Below are 17997 nucleotides of genomic sequence, written 5' to 3'. Positions count from 1 at the left end.
AATTCGAGAAGGTGTGGACCTGCTGGTTAGATTATACCACTACGGCAACTGATGTAGTGAATAATCCATAGTTCTCTATTAAGGTCAGAGTGAGACGATGGGTTGACCCAAATGCCCCGATGATATTTTATCCTGTACGTATCACACTTGGCACAAATCCTCCTGCAATACCCTCTCCCCGCATTGGGGTGTAGTTAAGGTTGTGTTTTTTTGACCTGCCCTGTTGCGGCCTGTTGCTGCATCAGGAACAGATTATATGTTAAGAGAATATGTTCTTATGTGCCCTGTTGCCACACTTGAAGGTTTGCCCCTGCGTGGGAATTGTATGGCCCCTGCGTGGGCAATTTATATACCACTGAAAACTCAATAAAAATGATTCTTTAAAAAAAAAAAAAACTCAAAGGAGTCTGAGGGTCCTGCTCTTGAGAGCTTGCAATCTAAAATGTTTAGAATCTTAGTACATCACAATAAATAAATGGTTAAGTAATGTATATTACCTTTTGTTCATTTGTCTGCCAAGTAGAGTAGTTCAATTCCTCCCGTGTCTGATCATTACTCTTTTTATATGTGTATTATGCTGATTTGCCATCAAGTCTAAAATGACGTTAGGTGGGGCCAATGTGGAAGCTCCATATAATTTTCCTAAAGTCTGGTGAACTTATTTGGGCACTGTTGGTACTGTAGTTTTTCCCTTTCTAGTAAGCTATTGACATGATTCCCTCTACTTGGTGAATGTGGGAGGGTAATCGTGCAATTAATATGCAGGTCACAAGGAGTAGTCTGGTACTAGATGTTTGAAATTCTTCTGGAACCGTTTCTTCTGGTTGAATAACCAGAATGCATACTTTGGGGTCTAAAAGTACTATCATAAAGTTTGTTTTAAATATTGAATCCTAGTGCTTGAAACGTTTTGAGCACCTCCATAACATATACATTAACCAACTTTATATCTTGCAAGGTACTCATCAATGTATTATTTAATACCTGAATTAACTGCTAGTCATTTTTTGGTGAGAGTTTTTCATTTTATCTAGAGAATATTTACAGACATATTTTATCTTTCGTTCTCCAGATTTATGTAATGCATTCTCTGGCTGCATCTCTTTCTGCCTGCATATATCAGTGCCTTTGTGGAGGGCAAGCCAACAGGTAAAGTACATTTATATTTCTGCTTATGTTGTATAAGCCAACATGACTTTGAAAACTAAAACACTGGAAATGGGAAATCTTCAGTAACTCAAAGGAAAAACTTTAAAATCTAAGTTAGTTACTGTCACTTTAAACATCCTCTAAAATACATGTTTATGCATGGGCATACACAGGCATTCTTGTGCTTTTGGCTGTGTTCAGTGCTGTGCAAACTAAAGTGAATGGGGTTCATTGAGCCTGCCAGCAGCAACCTTGATTCTGAAACATACAAGTCAGACCAGGGGGTTGCGGCTGCACAATGCGAATGTAAACATATGTGAAACCCTGTGTTAAATCAAAAACTTCTTTTTTTTTTTTTTTTTTTATTTCAGTGCCTCCATGCAGACCAATCCATTTACAGGTATGGTGTACCAGAGTGTTCTGCTTATTCACAGACAACCAATGAGAACGACAAGTCTGGATGAAGCAGTGATACCAAACACATCTCCCACTCATTGGCCAGGTAATCTAAACAAAACTTTGGTTTCTAAGAGCTGTAAAAATATCTATCTATTTATAACCTGTTAATATTTGTGACTCGGTTGTGCCCCTTATCAGCTGAAGCTGTAAGGGCTGCTATTGTGCAGCTTGGCTGATCTCCTAATTGAGGCCGGTTTCACACTATACTGCACGACAGTCTTTCATCCTACTTTGCTCTGCGACATCAGTCCTACATTGGTCCTACATCCATCAGACTTTCATGAACAGGATACTACTTTGATCTGACTTTTCAGATAGTACGACTTGTCCTTTGACCAATCAAAACAAACACACAATGGGAGGGGCTACAGCAGGGGGCAGGAAATAACGCAATGTCGGATGCCAAATCCGGATGGTTAGGACAAGGATCCGACTTTGATCCTACTTCAGTGATAGTCAATGGGCTGAAGTAGGATCAAAGTCTGACCAAAGTAGTACAGGGAGCATTTTCAAAGTAGTACCAGTTAAGACGCCCCCCATAGGGAAAGTGTCGGAGCGTTTGTCGTACCAGTGTGAACCCGGCCTTAGACACCTAGAATAATCCTTTTTCTCTATGATCTTTGCTAGCTACACAGCTGTTAACACTTTTTCTCTTAACACTATTTTATCTGCCACTTCTGTCCATAGGGGATTTTTTTTTTTTTTTTTCAACTTAAAGTTTTATTGAAGTTTTTTCTTAAGATACAATGTGTACAGGAAGTATCAAAACACAAAAAAAAAAAAGAGCAATTACACACAATTACAGTGATAAACACGCAGGTTGTTAAAGGATATATAAGTATCAACACCATGTTGCGCTACAACTGTTAACGTGCTTCTCAACAAAAAAAAATCCAATCTAGAATAGCAACATCGTAAGATTCGATGGAAGTGATAGGTAGCTATCATAGTGGATCTTACAATGAGTTGTGTTTGTCATACATACAACATTAAGTAATGCCTGTGTTCGTCATTAAACTTATAGAATAAAACAATAAAAGTACAATATAAACCAGAAAACAGGACCGACCGCTGGGTTGGACTGAGATCAAGGTCATGTGAGTTGCGTACTCCGCGGATCTTTAATCCACGGGTCCCAGTCCATAGGGGATTTATTTATTTTATTTTTACTAAAAATTGTGTTTTTGTGGCATTTGCACTGGTTGTGTCCCAAGTTTATATGTGTATGCTGCTTAGCACCATTTTTCATTCATTGTGATACACATCATTCATTCTTTAGACATGTACTACCTCCCACAGAAAACTTTTGAAAACTTAACCACTTCAGTTCCGGACCAATAAACACCTTAAGGACCAGAGGTCTTTTTGCAATTTCGCACTGCGCTGCTTTAACTGGTAATTGCGCGGTCATGCAATATTGCACCCAAACGAAATTTGCGTCCTTTTCTTCCCACAAATAGAGCTTTCTTTTGATGGTATTTGATTGCCTCTGCGATTTTTTTTTTTTGCGATATAAATGAAAAAAGAGCGAAAATTTTGAAAAAAAAAGATATTTTCTTCTTTTTGTTATAAGAAAAATCGAATAAACTAAATTTTAGTCATACATTGAGGGCAAAATTTATTCAGCCACATGTCTTTAGTAAAAAAAATGTCAATAAGCGTATATTTTTTGGTTTGCGCAAAAGTTATAGCGTCTACAAACTAGAGTACATTTTCTGGAATTTACACAGCTTTTAATTTATGACTGCCGATCTCATTTCTTGAGGTGCTAAAATGGCAGGGCAGTACAAATCCCCCCCAAATGACCCCATTTTGGAAAGTAGACACCCCAAGGAAATTGCTGATGGGTATGTTGAGCCCATTGAATATTTATTTTTTTTGTCCTAAGGGATTGAATAATGACAAAAAAAAAAAAAAAAATTTTTTTTTACAAAAAGTTGTCACTAAATGATATATTGCTCACACATGCCATGGTTATATGTGAAATGACACCCCAAAATACATTCTGCTGCTTCTCCCGAGTACGGGGATACCACATGTGTGGGACTTTTTGGGAGTCTAGTCGCGCACGACACCCCGAAAACCAATCACCACCTTCAGGATTTCTAAGGGTGCAAATTTTTGATTTCACTCCTCACTACCTATCACAGTTTCGAAGGCCATAAAATGCCAAAATAGCACAAAACCCCCCCAAATGACCCCATTTTGGAAAGTAGACACCCCAAGCTATTTACTGAGAGGCATGTTGAGTCCATGGAATATTTTATATTTTGCCAAAAGTTGCGGGAATATTACAAACTTTTTTTTTTTTGCACAAAGTTGTCACTAAATGATATATTGCTCACACATGCTATGGGCAGAAGTCAAATTACACCCCAAAATAAATTCTGCTGCTTCTCCCGAGTACGGGGATACCACATGTGGGGGACTTTTTGGGAGCCTAGTTAACTAGCTACCTAGCGACACTAGCGACACTGATGCAGCGTTCAGAAAAATTATCGCTTAGTGACACTGGCAAAAGGGGGTGAAAGGGTTAACTAGCGGAAATCAGGGGGTTAAAACCATTATTGGGTAGTATATCGGGGTACCTAGCGCTATAAAAACCTGGCGGTGAACCTAAAAAAATAACTAGCTACCTAGCGACTGTAGCGACACTAATGCAGCGATCAGAAAAACGATTGCTTAGTGACACTGGCAAAAGGGGGTGAAAGGGTTAACTAGCGGCAATCAGGGGGTTAAAAACATTATTGGGTAGTATATCGGGGTACCTAGCGATATAAAAACCTGGCGGTGAACCTAAAAAAATAACTAGCTACCTAGCGACACATGCAGCGATCAGAAAAATGATCGCTTAGTGACACTGGCAAAAGGGGGTGAAAGGGTTAACTAGCGGCAATCAGGGGGTTAAAAACATTATTGGGTAGTATATCGGGGTACCTAGCGCTATAAAAACCTGGCGGTGAACCTAAAAAAATAACTAGCTACCTAGCGACTGTAGCGACACTAATGCAGCGATCAGAAAAACGATCGCTTAGTGACACTGGCAAAAGGGGGTGAAAGGGTTAACTAGCGGCAATCAGGGGGTTAAAAACATTATTGGGTAGTATATCGGGGTACCTAGCGATATAAAAACCTGGCGGTGAACCTAAAAAAATAACTAGCTACCTAGCGACACTAGCGACACATGCAGCGATCAGAAAAATGATCGCTTAGTGACACTGGCAAAAGGGGGTGAAAGGGTTAACTCTAGGGGCAATCAGGGGGTTAAATCTTTATTGGGGGGTGATAGGGGGCTACCCTGGACCTAACACTAACTGTCCTGACAGTTTTTACTGTCACAACTGACACTGAATGCATTGATCAGTAAAGAAATGATCAATGCAATCAGTGACACTGTGACTGGGGGGGGAGGGGGGGCGGGGGGGGATCGGGGGGCGATCGGGGGGGGGTTTGTGTGCCTGTGTGTACCTACATGTCAGTGTAGTGTTCGTGCACACTTACTTTTACTCTTCTCCTCGTAGTCCGGTCAAAAAGACCGCCCCGAGGAGAATGACATCACTTCCTCCTTCCTGTGTAAACAATACACAGGGGAGGAAGCTTCTCATTGGCCAGGAGCGATCCAGAGGGGGTGGCCGAAAACGAACGGCCATCCCCTCTTCACGGAGCGCTCCTGGACCGAATCGGACCGCCGTATCCAGCGGGAGGGGGTCCGATCGGACCCCCCACCCGCTGGAAGGCAATCACGTAGATGTACGTGATTCTGCCTGCCTGTGCCATTGTGCTGACGTACAATGGCAATACGGCGGTCCTGAAGTGGTTAATTACACAGGACTGTTATTCATAGACCATGGGGTTTCGTATTGCTACATTCTTGTGATTCGACCCTATAAAAAACTTTTGCAGAGTGGATCCTAGAGCATATCCATATAAAACCACCCACTTCAAGATGCTTGATTTTTTGCTCGTATCCTTAGATGAATGATCTTTTCTCCTGTGGAGATCTATTTAACCGATTGCCGACCGTCTCATGCCGATATATGTCGGCAGAAGGGCTCGTACAGGAAAACGAATGTACCTAATACGTTGCCCGCCCCTGACAAGCTCTGTGAGTTGGGTCACAGGTCCCGCGGACTTGAGCGCCGCGGGGATACCCTCAATCACCTCACAGAGAGGAAGAACATACTAATGTAAACAAGCATCTCCCCGTTCTGCCTAGGGATAGTGTCACTGACCTCTGCTCCCTGTGATTGGGAGCAGAGATCAGTGACGTGTCACATGTAGCCACGATCCCCACAGTTAGAAACACTCCCCAGGACACACTTTACCCCTACACTGCCCCCTAGTGGTTAACCCCTTCACTACCAGTGTCATTTACACAGGAATTGGTGCATTTGTATAGCACTGATTGCTGTATAAATGACAATGGTCCCAAAAATGTCCGATGTGTCCGCCATATACTCGGTCACAATAAAAATCGCTGATCGCCGCCACTACTAGTAAAAAAAAAATTATAAATTTAATAAAAATACCATAAAACTATCCCCTATTTTGTCAATGCTATAACTTTTGTGCAAACCAATCAACAAACGCTTATTGCGATTTTTATATAAAAACCGCAGGGGTGATCAAATACCACCAAAAGAAATCTCTATTTGTGGGAAAAAAAGGACATCAATTTTGTTTGGGAGCCATGTTGCACGACCGTGCAATTGTCAGTGAAAGCGACACAGTGCCGAATCGAAAAAAGTGCTCTGGTCAGGAAGGGGGTAAATTCTTCCGGGGATGAAGTGGTTAAATCACAAATTTTTTTTTATATTTTTTTTATCTGAATCTTCTATAAACATATGACTGCTTATTAAACGGTGTAAGCTAGCAGTTTTCAGATCGGTTGCCCTCAGTAATTACCTAGGGAACTCTACCCAGGCCTGTATTGTATGCTTCCAATACTGGAACCTGCATTAGATGCTCACCCTAGCACAAATTTCAACATGTAAAATTTTCATGCTGCTATACAGTTCCAGAGCCATGGCCCATTTCTATGGTTCCCAGATCCTAAAACCCCTTTTGAGGAGCCCGTCATGACAGGCGAAGCCTGAACCTCACTAAGCCCAGCTTTGTGGGTAGGGTCAGACAGGGTTTCCTCTTATATGGAATTCAAACACTGCATGGCATCATTCACTAGACTGTTTAGTGGGTAGAGGATTTTGGTAAGTGGCCAATTTATTGTGGCACTCCCTGCTTTTTTTTTGTCTCTAATGCTTTTCAGCAAGTAACTTTAAAATTTGGTGGTTTTTTTCTCCTATATGGATAGTCTCTTCTAGAAGGAAGAGGTTACTGTATCACACTTCTCAGATGACATGTTTCCACCAGCCTTGCTGCATTCCAGTGGCTGTCGTCTTCTACAGAAACAGAGCCACAAGAACTTGACCAGTGCCTGGTTACAGCACCTTCTACAAACGTGCAAAACCCCATCCATTTCACACTCCTGAACTGTGAGGACTCCACTGAGAATCCTATTACTAGCAACGGTGCAAGGAAACACAATACTGCTCAGGTTGATGGCTTTTCCCTTTCCCTGGAAATCGAGCAGATTTCTATGCCACTATGTCTGCATTCTTTGATAAATTTTACACTTCTGAAACCTCCCCTGAAGCTTATGAGGTACACAGTTTTTGTACCGAATGCTGTCCACTTTGGACAAAGTGAAGCAGTTCATTGTCTAACCACGCTTGATTTTCCACAACCAAAACCGATCCCTAAGCGTAGTAACACATTGGCTAAATAGATAAAGACTTTTTGGTTTTGCTGATGTACAGTAATTCTTTTATTATATCTTTTCATGGAACAACACTGAAGAAATAACACTTTGCTACAATGTAAAGTAGTGAGTGCACAGCTTGTATAAAGGTGTAAATTTGCTGTCCTCTCAAAATAATTCAATAATGTCTAGACCGCTGGCAACAAATGACAAGTGAAAATGTCCAAATTGGGTCCAACTAGCCATTTTCCCACCCCGGTGTCATCTGACTTGTTAGTGTTACAAGGTCTCAGGTGTGAATAGGGAGCAGGTGTGTTTATTTTAATTTGGTGTTGTCGCTCTCACTCTCATACTGGTCACTGGAAGTTCAACATGGCACCTCACAGCAAAGAACTCTGAGAATCTGAAAAAATATTGTTGCTCTACATAAAGATGGTCTAGTCTATAAGAAAATTGCCAAGACCCTGAAACTCAACTGCAGCACGTTGGCCAAGACCATACAGACGGGACAGGTTCCAATCAGAACAGGTCTCGCCATGGTCAACCAAAGAAGTTGAGTGCATGTGCTCAACGTCATATCCAGATGTTGTCTTTAAGAAATAGACATATGAGTGCTGCCAGCATTGCTGCAGAGGTTGAAGGGATGGGGTTCGGCCTGTCAGTGCTCAGATCATATGCCGCAAACTGCATCAAATTGGTCTGCATAGCTGTCATCCCATAAGGAAGCCTCTTCTAAAGATGGTGCACAAGAAAGCCCGCAAGCAGTTTGCTAAAGACAAGCCGACTAAGGACATGGATTACTGGAACCATGACCTGTGGTTTGATGAGACCAAGAGAAACTTATTTTGTTCAGATGGTGTCAAGCGTTTGTGGCGGCACACAGGTGAGGAGTACAAAGACAAGTGTGTCTTGCCTACAGTCAAGCATGGTGTGGTGGGAGTATGACATGGGTCCTGGGGCTGCATGAGTGCTGCTGGCAATGGGGAGCTATGGTTCCTTGAGGGAACCATGAATGCCAACATGTACTGTGACATGCCAAAGCAGAGCATGAACCCACTCCTTGAAGACTGGCCCGCAAGACGATGACCACTGCCTTGCTAAAGAAGCTGAATGTCTCCAGACCTAAACCCTATTGAGCAGCTGTGGGACATCCTCAAATGGAAGGTGGAGGAGCGCAAGCTCTCGAACATCCACCAGCTGCATGATGTCATGGAGTTGTGTAAGAGGACTCCAGTGGCAACCTGTGAAGCTCTGGTGAACTCCATGCCCAAGGGGGTTAAGGCAGTGCTGGAAAATAATAGCCACACAAAATATTGACACGTCAGTCCCAACTTGGCCCTTTTCACTTAGGGGTGTACTCACTTTTGTTGCCAGCAGTTTAGGCATTAATGACTGTGTGAGTTATTTTTAAGAGGCTGCAAATGTACACTGTTATACAAGCTGTACACTCACTACTTTACATTGTAGCAAAGTGTCATTTCTTCAGTGTTGACGAATGAAAATATATAATAAAATATTTACAAAAACGTGAGGGGTGTAATCACTTTGTGAGATACTGTAGGTTTGTGTGAAAGTTATAGCATCTACAAAATATGATATATATTTGAAAACTGATCAATCCTGATGTACTGAGTGTCCAGGGGCGGACTGACAACTCATGGGGCCCCCGGGCAATAGGAGATTATGGGGCCCCCTGGCAATAGAAGATTATGGGGCCACACAGTATACACACACACATTCAGTATACACACACAGACACACACACACAGTATACACACAGAATACACATACACACACTGAAAAGGTACTGGAGAGGCAGCTATAATCTTGTGATTTTAAAAAAAAACACAGATTTTTACATACTGTCCCTGGTTTTATTGAGGATGGCAACCCTGATGGGGCCCCCTACTGGCATGGGGCCCTCGGGCAGTGCCCGAGTGCCCCAATGGTCAGTCCGCCCCTGTGAGTGTCTATTGTTTCTTGAGATCCCAAAATGCCAGGACAGTACAAATATGCCCAAATAACCCCTTAATTGAAAGTTTACAGTCCAAGGTATTATAACTTCTTCTAGAATTGGTCTATTTCAGTAGTAAATACGGCCATTTCTGTTCTCCAGAAAACACCTCACAGTTCCTGCTGCTGTCTCTCCAATGGGAAATCCCCGAGGGGTTTCACACTGGAGCGGTATGCTGGCAGGATGCTAACAAAAAAAAAAGTCCTGCTAGCAGCAACTTTGGAGCAGTGAAGGAGCGGTGTATATACCACTCCTTCACCGCTCTTGCCCATTGAAATCAATGGAGCAGCTCAGCTATACCGCCGGCATATATTATGGTGAATGTACTATGAGTAGTTGCACAAATTACATTTTGTTTAAGATTGGCAAAATATTGATTAATGAGAGGGGTGTTATTCACGTTGATGATTTTTTGCCAACTAGCACCCCCTATATGTTATCTAAATCTGAACTGAGGAGTGTATTATAATCTTTTTCAGGGGAGCAGCATTAGATTCATTTTTAGGTTTATAGTTTTTATATTTTTTTGCCGCAGAGTTTTCTCCCAATTTTTCCCCATACCGCCGGCCTAGCGCTGCTGCGGTGGTTTTAACCCTTTCTTGGGGGTAAAAGTGCCCCACTAGCAGCCGTGAAATTGGCGGTAAAGTGCCACTAAAAATAGCAGCACTTTACCGCCGACGCACCTCCCACCCCAGTGTGAAAGGGGCCTTATTTGCCATTTTGAGGCCCTCTTAAAGGCCTTATTTGCTCTTGCATGTCTAGCCATGCAACCAGTAATTATAATAAAGCTTACCTGTAGGTCAAATGAATATCTCCTAAACGTGCTCTGTTTAGGAGATATTCTAGCAAGCAGCAGCCGGTGCATGCACTCTGAGAGAACGGCATGCCCGTACTGTTACTTCAGAGCTGTGTGCTGTGGCCGAGACCCCCATACGCAGGAGTAACATCATTATGGCTCTTCAGGTGGCCTAGTCCCCGTAAGGAAGACCGGGTGAAGATGGAGGCCTTAGAACGAAGCCATGGCTGGAGGGCTTCGTTCCAACGTAGGTCTTACATAATGTACTAGCATGTGGTACGTACTAGCACAAACCTTGAAGGGTTTGTTTTTTGTTTTTTTAAATGTTTTTACTACCACTTTAAATTGTTTTTTAAACCATTGTTATATGTATAAAAATCAATGCACGACACAGTATGAGCACAGCAAATTCAGCCTCCTTGCTTGCATGGCTCTCATGGAAATGGACTAAACTGTGTGTCAATTTGCTGCTTGAGTTGTTGATCTCTGCAAACAGGCTATTCCTTGCAGATTGTAAATTGAAGAAAAAGGGCGCCTAAAGCTCCACCTGCTGACTATACAGAAGGCTACATAATATTTATATGCGGTATACTGTATTTCATATTTGCCTGATTAGATATTTTGTTGTGTCCATCGTAAAAGAAAATGTATATTTAAAAAAAAAAGACACGCATTCCCTTTATAATGAATGCTGAAGATAAGTTGTGTGTTGCTCATATTTTTAGGAATAACTTCATTAATTCGCTTGCTGAATTCTGCTGGAGAGGAAGCTCAGCCAGGGCTCACTATTCTGCTTTGTGAAATTCTGACTGCTGTCTACTTGAGCTTGTTCAGTCATGGACTAGCCACTCACTCCAGCCAGGAATTATTCTGTGTCGTTGCTCACCCCTTGAATGACAAAATGTGGTCTGCGGTCTATGGAGGAGGAGCACGAATCCCGTGCAGGGGGCAGATGCCTGTTAAACCTGTCACAGGTTGGTCTTCTTTTAAATGTATCTGTTTATTGTTGTCAGAAATGTTTAACTAAGAATGTTTCAGTAATGTCTTCTGTATTTCTTTATGCACATCAGTATTAACTAGCATAACAACCTACTTGCTTACTGTACTTAAATGTAATCTCTCTCTTCTAACCCCTTTGGTGAACCCTTTGAGGTTTACACAGTGTTTACATATGTTAGGAGGATTTTGGTAGAATGTTTAAATCCAAAAGGACAATCCACTTTTATTATCTCCAGTCTAGTAAGTATTTTGAGGCTAAATGTACTTAAAGTGTTTGAAATCATATGCCCATAAAAAATGTTACTCCATTAAAACACTTTGGGGATAATATTATTGGCTGTATGCGTGCATATGTGAGGTAGATGAGGGCTATTCGGAGCATTTGACTACTGGAGTTGGATGAATTGTGTGTAATATAGCAATCCTGGGGGGCTCTGCAAAATGTGTGATTATTAAAACAAGCCCTTCTGGGGGGTGCTCTGAGTCTGCTGACCAGGTAAGCACACGTTAACTAAAATCTTACACTTAAAATTAAGAAAGAAAGTTAATAGTTTTTGAATTATGATTATTTAACAGGTATTGCATAAACTAAGGGTGAACTTTCAGTACATGTATAATATAAACGTATACAGCTCAGTACATTTGAAAATATGGTTTTAGAAGTACCTTAGTTGTTTACGCTCACAGCAACTGAATGGAGGCCTTCATCTTTATTCTGCAGTATTGTACTTTGTGGTGCAGATTCCTGGTAGTCTGAATGTCATTTTCCTAAAGTATGGAGATGTATTATTGTAAAAGTGTGACAAATTAACTGCTTAGTATCAAAGGTAGCAAAACCAACAATTTTATTTAAAATGAGGTGGTCAATCTGAATACCCAGACTTCTTATAAGTACCACTCCCTAATGTGTTTTGTTAAAACCCTTGACAGCCCATCACATGCTCTGAACTCTTTCTCTCTTCTTTGTTTTGGCAGGGAAATACTTTTCTATTCCCAGCCCTCATCAGGTAGTTGTGTTCTCCATGGAATGTGTTGGCTTTACCAAAGCCCTTACTGCCATCAGTACTCATAGTCCTCCCAGCCCTGCAGGCAAGGACTTAGATTTTAGCTGGGGCCTTAACCTGATTTTTGCTTACTAAGAAAACAGACCAGCATTAGAGTGGTTTTACATTATTTTAAGTTTTACTTTTTTTGTCATAAGGCTGCATTTTTGTAATCTTTCTATGGATTTCTAATTGTTGATTTAAACAAAGAGCCTTCAGTTGTGATATTGAATGTTGTTAGGTACTCAATACCAGCATGGCTTAGTAAGTTCATTTTTACATTTTAAACTGTATTCGGTTGTGAAAATCCAAGTTGATCTTGCTATGGATTACCTCAGCTGGAATGTAACAGAAATGTATTTGTCGAGTACTAAAAGAGAATACACTGTTTAGGTAATTCTATACATTAAAACACATTTGGCAGAAACTGTTAGAAATCCATGGACTCTTGCTTGATGTGCTCTTTATTAAATACTTTCTTACTAACATTCAGTTTGAAAAGCTTTATGCTTGGGATATTGTGTATATTTTTTGATGTTGCATTTTTTTCTTTTAGTTGTAAGTTTTATGCTTGGAGTTGCAGTATGATGGAGCTTTCCCCTCCTCTGAAAGTGTTCTTGTTAATGTCTTTTTCCTCATTTTTAGTACAGATAATAGAAATTATAGAAATTATATGGATATAAATCACTGGCTTTCTACTGAGGCCTCAGGGTTTATTGCCCCACTAGCTCATCTGAACATATTACATTAGCAGTAGTGTACAACATATATCAGCAGAATATTCATACTAGCATGGGTATCGGTGAACTCTGTACCTGCTGTAGTTGTATTAAATGTAGTCTAAATTTATTTTACAATATTAAACACGTACACAAATATTCAAAAGTGAAGGAAGAGAGATTCTATAGTGTAAAGTTTGGTGGGAAGATGATTTCAAATTCTTTTTAGCCAACTAGGGTGCAATGATACCTAGTTTCAGATGGTCTGGGCGTTTTGTGAAACCAGTGTAGGAATGAAAGAAAATGTTGGTACAGTAAATTTCTCAAATGTTCTTTGAAAATCAAACTAATACCATTTAAGAAAATGAGTGTGTAACTAATGCAAAGAGCCTGACACACAGGGTGTGCAGTAAGAAAATCCAGGGTACATGCATTATCAATATTAAAGAAGAGCTCCAGGCTCCTACAGAAAAAAAAAGTTTGCAGCAACAAATATTGTAGCTGCTGATTTTTAATATTAGGACGATTGCCTGTCCACTGATCTAAACCTAAGCTGATTATTCATTCCGCTATCAAGTGCTGCTGCCGCCGTCATCTTCACTAAGGGAAATTGGCAATGAAGCCTTTCGGCTTCACAGTCGGTTCCCTAGTGTCCATGCGTTAAGGAGGGAGGGAGGTTGAACTGTCAAAACCAGGGTATTTGCTCCCCTCACCCCATCAAAAGGTGTCAAATGTGACAGTGGAGGGGAAGAGGAGGCTGACAAGCAGAGCTTCCCCTTTTGGATGAAGCTCTGCTTTAACTTATAAAATATTGTTAACTTAAAACTAAATCAGTTATAGTCTAAAATCACATCACATGATCCCACTACCCTGCTTTCTATTTTAAAAGCCGAAACCTAAAGTATGAGGAGTATTGCTACTGATGCTTATATTAGTCACATGTGGTGTAGTCGTATGACATTTGTGGGAAATTTGTGCTTCCAAATATTTTAGACACACTAGATTAGTTTTCTGTGCGGTTAGTCAGCCTCTATGGGCAGGGGCATACATTGCACAGGCAAACCCACAGTGGCACCAGAGGTGACACAATTACTACCAAGTTATTGTGGTGCTGCCACTACAGCACATATGAACAATTACCTAGTTTGAGGCAAGGCTTACCATCTAATATATCAAGAATTCTGAAATGTGAAATGAGAGGGTTATGGTTTCTATAGTTTAACATTTTTCATCAACCTTCACTTAAAGTGTGAAATAAGTTCAAGTGATGTGCACCTGTGTTCACTCCTGGGATTCAGCCACGTGAACCTCTACTTTGTATTTATGGTCAGTACTGTAGAACATTCACATTTTAAACTGGTGAAGGATGACATCTTGTAAACCTAGATAAATCATGAGGAAAATATACAACTAAAGGCAAAACCCTTTCTCTTATATTGACCGACAGACACAGCTCCTCTGTAACAAAATGGGTTGTTAGCCCTATCACTGGAGATACTAGGCAAGTTGTAATACAACACTTCATAACTTTTAGTTCCACCCATGGGGCGTTCCCTAGGCTAAAACCCCACAGCCTGCTCAGGCAGAACTCAGTTTTTTCTTGCCTAGTGCGGGCCCATAGGCCCTGCGGGCCCATAGGTCTGTGTTTTTTTGATGCAGAAGCCTGGCTTTTTGCGCAAGATGAATGATCCTGTGATCTTCTATCAACAGCCGGCTGGGTGACAGGCTGGTTCACTTATCCTTGTAGTCTCCCCAGACCGGCCAGTGAGCGTGTGCATATTGCAGCTAAGGCTCGATAGGCCACGACATACCTGAGCTCCTGAGGTGGTCGGTGAGCTTTATGCTCCGGGGCGTACATGTGACCGGGCTACTGATGTCTGTGTCACAGTATGCCGAGGCTAGTAGTCTTCCCTGTACTGATCAGGAGCTGACTAACGTGAAATGTCTCCCAGCTTCAGGACTGGTAAGTACAGCTCTCCCTGCCTGGCAGGGTGGAGCAGCTGGGCATTCCCTGGGAGGTTGATTCGGGGGCCCCCCTCACTGCCCTCTCTTCTCTCCCTGGTCCCTAACTGCCTCCTTTCCCCCCCCTCACGGGGGGGGGGGGGAGCTGTACATGTGCTGAGCGGTGTATGTTTGTCTGGGCTCCAACCTGGGGGTTTTAGCTGTGCTGGGTGCCTGTGTCCTGAAGCTTCGTCCCGCTTGATGCCTGTGTAGTCATGCCCCTGTGCTGGTGCAGCGCTGTGCCTGCCACATGTTCTCTCTAGTCCCTTGTAGTGCTGTTCGGCGGCCATTTTTAAGTATGGGGTCAGACTGGCTTCTGGCTTCAGTCGGCCATTTTTCTGGTGATTCCATATTAAGAACACCGGCGGCCATTATCTTGTAGCCGGACCATGTTTTTGTGCTCTAGCAGCTGCCCGTATGCCCTCTGCTTCCGGTTTGGTCATCACAGGGTGCTGGGAAGGTTATCCTCTTTTCTGAACATGTGTGTTTGATCGCCCACCGATCGTTCACCGATCGTGCGACTGGCCGACCACCAACACAGTTTTCTGCTATCTCTGCATCTGGGAGTGCTGGGGATCTTCAGGCATTGCAGTAATACAGCGCGGAACGACCCATGGTGGTGAGTCCAGCAGGTTAGAGCCCCTCAGCCAGTGGCAGCAGGAGGGTGGGACTGTCACTGTCCTACTTCCCCTTCCGGTGGCAGACGGTAGGGTCAGCATGGCTTCAGAAACTGGTGTTTCTTTCCCCAAAATCCAGGCAATTGCAACCGGGTCACCTGCGGACTGTACGGTCCCTATGGACACTCTTACGGCGGTCCTCAATTCGTTCGTTGCCAAGATAGAGGCGGTACGTGGGAAGAAAGGTGCTAAAAAGCGGGTGAGTCTCCGTCTGAGTCCAGGCGTGACAAAGCACTAGTTGGCGCACTTATCACAGCTGTGCGTGATACCCTGAAGATTCAGGAGCCAGCGGATCCCTCTGCTGATGTACCGGTCCCTTTTGGGTCCCGCAAGCCAGCACGTTCACCTAAGGTGTTCCCGTATCTGACTTATTTTGATGAGTTATAGTTACAAGGAATGGGGTCGCCCACAACTGACCTTTTTGGTCCCCAAATACATGGCGGTGCGTTACCCCTTTGAGGAAAGCCTTCTCAAGTAATGGTCGGCTCCTCCAGTCGTGAACCCCCCAGTATTCAGGTTAAATAAAGTAACAACGATCCCGGTTGAGGGGACTCGTGCATTCAAGAATCCCATGGATAGGAAGTCTGAGGCGGTGGCTCGTTCCTTGTTTACGGTTGTGGGGTCAGCCATGCGACCTATACTGACATCCCCACTGGTGTCGCTGACACTGACTGAGTGGGCCACAGGCCAGGAAGGCTAAGGAGCCACGCCATAGGCAAGGGCCCTCCTTTTCTGCTTCAACAAAACGTCCCCAGCCCGACAGGATGCCCACGGACGGTCAAAAGTGTCCCTGGAACCGCAAGCATACTAAGCCTGCGAACAAAGGTGCTACTGCATGAAGGTTGTCTCCCACCCATGTCTCGGGTAGGGGGTCGCCTTCGGGAGTTTGCAGCCCGGTGGTCCTCCTGGTTATCCGACCAATGGGTCTGCGATCTGATTCCCACAGGCTACAGATTCTTCCCCTCCACCATACCCATATCTCCGGTTCGTCGGGAGGCCCTGTTGGGGAGCGGTAAAGGACTTGCTGAATCAGGGGGTGATTGTACCAGTTCCGGGATCGGAATGCTTCCAGGGATTCTACTCAAATCTGTTTGTGGTTCCCAAGAAGGAAGGGGTACGTCCCATCTTAGACTTAAAAGCCCTCAATCACTTTGTAAAAGTGCAGAGGTTCAGAATGGAATCAGTTCGCTCAGTAGTCGCTGCACTCTATCAAGGGGACTCCCTGGTGTCCTTAGACATCCAGGATGTGTACCTGCACATACCCATATGCCTTCGGCATCAAAAATTTCTATGTTTGGCAGTCATGGAAACCCATTACCAGTTTGTGGCTCTTCCCTTTGGCCTGGCATCAGCCCCCCGAGTCTTTACCAAAGTACTGGCTCCAGTATTAGCGTTGCTGCAACAACGTGGGATCGCGGTCGTGGGCTACCTGGACGATCTCCTGAGAGCATCTTCCACCTCCGAATTAGAGGAGGATGTGGCGATCACCATGCAGACCCTGCAAGAATTTGGGTGGCTGTTGAACCTAAAGAAGTCAGTGCTTGTGCCGACCCAGCGTCTGGAGTACCTAGGTTTGCTATTGGACTCCAGGGAAGCGAGAGTTTTTCTCCCTTCAGACAAATTGCAGACTCTCAGATCTGCGGTCAAGCTACTGTTGTACAGCAAGTGGTCATCACTCCGCTTTTGCATGCGAGTACTGGGACTCATGGTAGCCTCCTTCAAGGCAGCACTGAGGCAGTACCTTATGCCCAGTTCCACACCAGAGCACTGCAGAAGGAGATCTTGTTGAAATGGGACAGATCTCCAGCCAGACAAATGAGTCAGTCAGGGAATCTCTGATCTGGTGGTTGAGGTCCCTGGTGATTCAGTCCGGAAAATCGCTCCTTCCTCTGACATGAACGGTGATCACTATGGGCGCCAGTCTATCCGGCTGGGGTGGAGTGATGGGGATTCAGTCGGCTCGGGGCCTCTGGTCGATGAAAGAATCCGAGTTGCCGATCAATCTGCTCGAATTGAGAGCGATCAGGCTGTGCCTCCACACATGGTCAATGTGTCTTCAAGGGCGTCTGATCAGGATACAGTCGGACAACGCCAGGGCTGTGGCATACATAAATCACCATGGGGGAACAAGAAGCTCAGCCACTGCTCAGGAGGTTGCTCACATACTTCGTTGGGCAGAGCGACACGTACCGGCCTTGTCGGCTATTTACATCCCGGGGGTGGAAAATTGTCAGGTGGACTATCTGAGCTGCCAAATGCTGGACCCAGGAGAATGGGCATTGCATTCGGAGATATTCAGGCAGCTGTGCCTGAAGTGGGGCACACTAGATGTGGATCTATTTGCCTCCCGTCTCAATCGGAAGATGCCAAGATTCGTGTCCA

At 43.6% G+C, this 17997-nt stretch overlaps 1 protein-coding gene across 2 annotated transcripts in view; it reads left to right on the top strand.

The window, feature by feature from the left end:
• DMXL1 (Dmx like 1) overlaps positions 1–17997 on the top strand; it is a 217247-nt gene that overhangs the window by 148359 nt on the left and 50891 nt on the right. Inside the window, exons 26-29 of one of the 2 annotated variants that reach the window (XM_077462224.1) lie at positions 1073–1149; positions 1521–1651; positions 10902–11150; positions 12151–12264. In XM_077462224.1, coding sequence (XP_077318350.1) covers positions 1073–1149; positions 1521–1651; positions 10902–11150; positions 12151–12264 — 571 coding nt within the window. The remainder of the gene's footprint in view (positions 1–1072; positions 1150–1520; positions 1652–10901; positions 11151–12150; positions 12265–17997) is intronic. The other variant, XM_077462223.1, reaches the window with a different exon arrangement.

Source organism: Lithobates pipiens, unplaced genomic scaffold (assembly GCF_037356315.1).
Source record: "Lithobates pipiens isolate NorthernLeopardFrog02 unplaced genomic scaffold, aLitPip1_a1.2 Scaffold_3, whole genome shotgun sequence".
Lineage (NCBI taxonomy): Eukaryota > Metazoa > Chordata > Amphibia > Anura > Ranidae > Lithobates > Lithobates pipiens.
The sequence above is the reverse complement of the archived record's forward strand: the minus strand, read 5'-3'. Positions and strand labels throughout refer to the sequence as shown.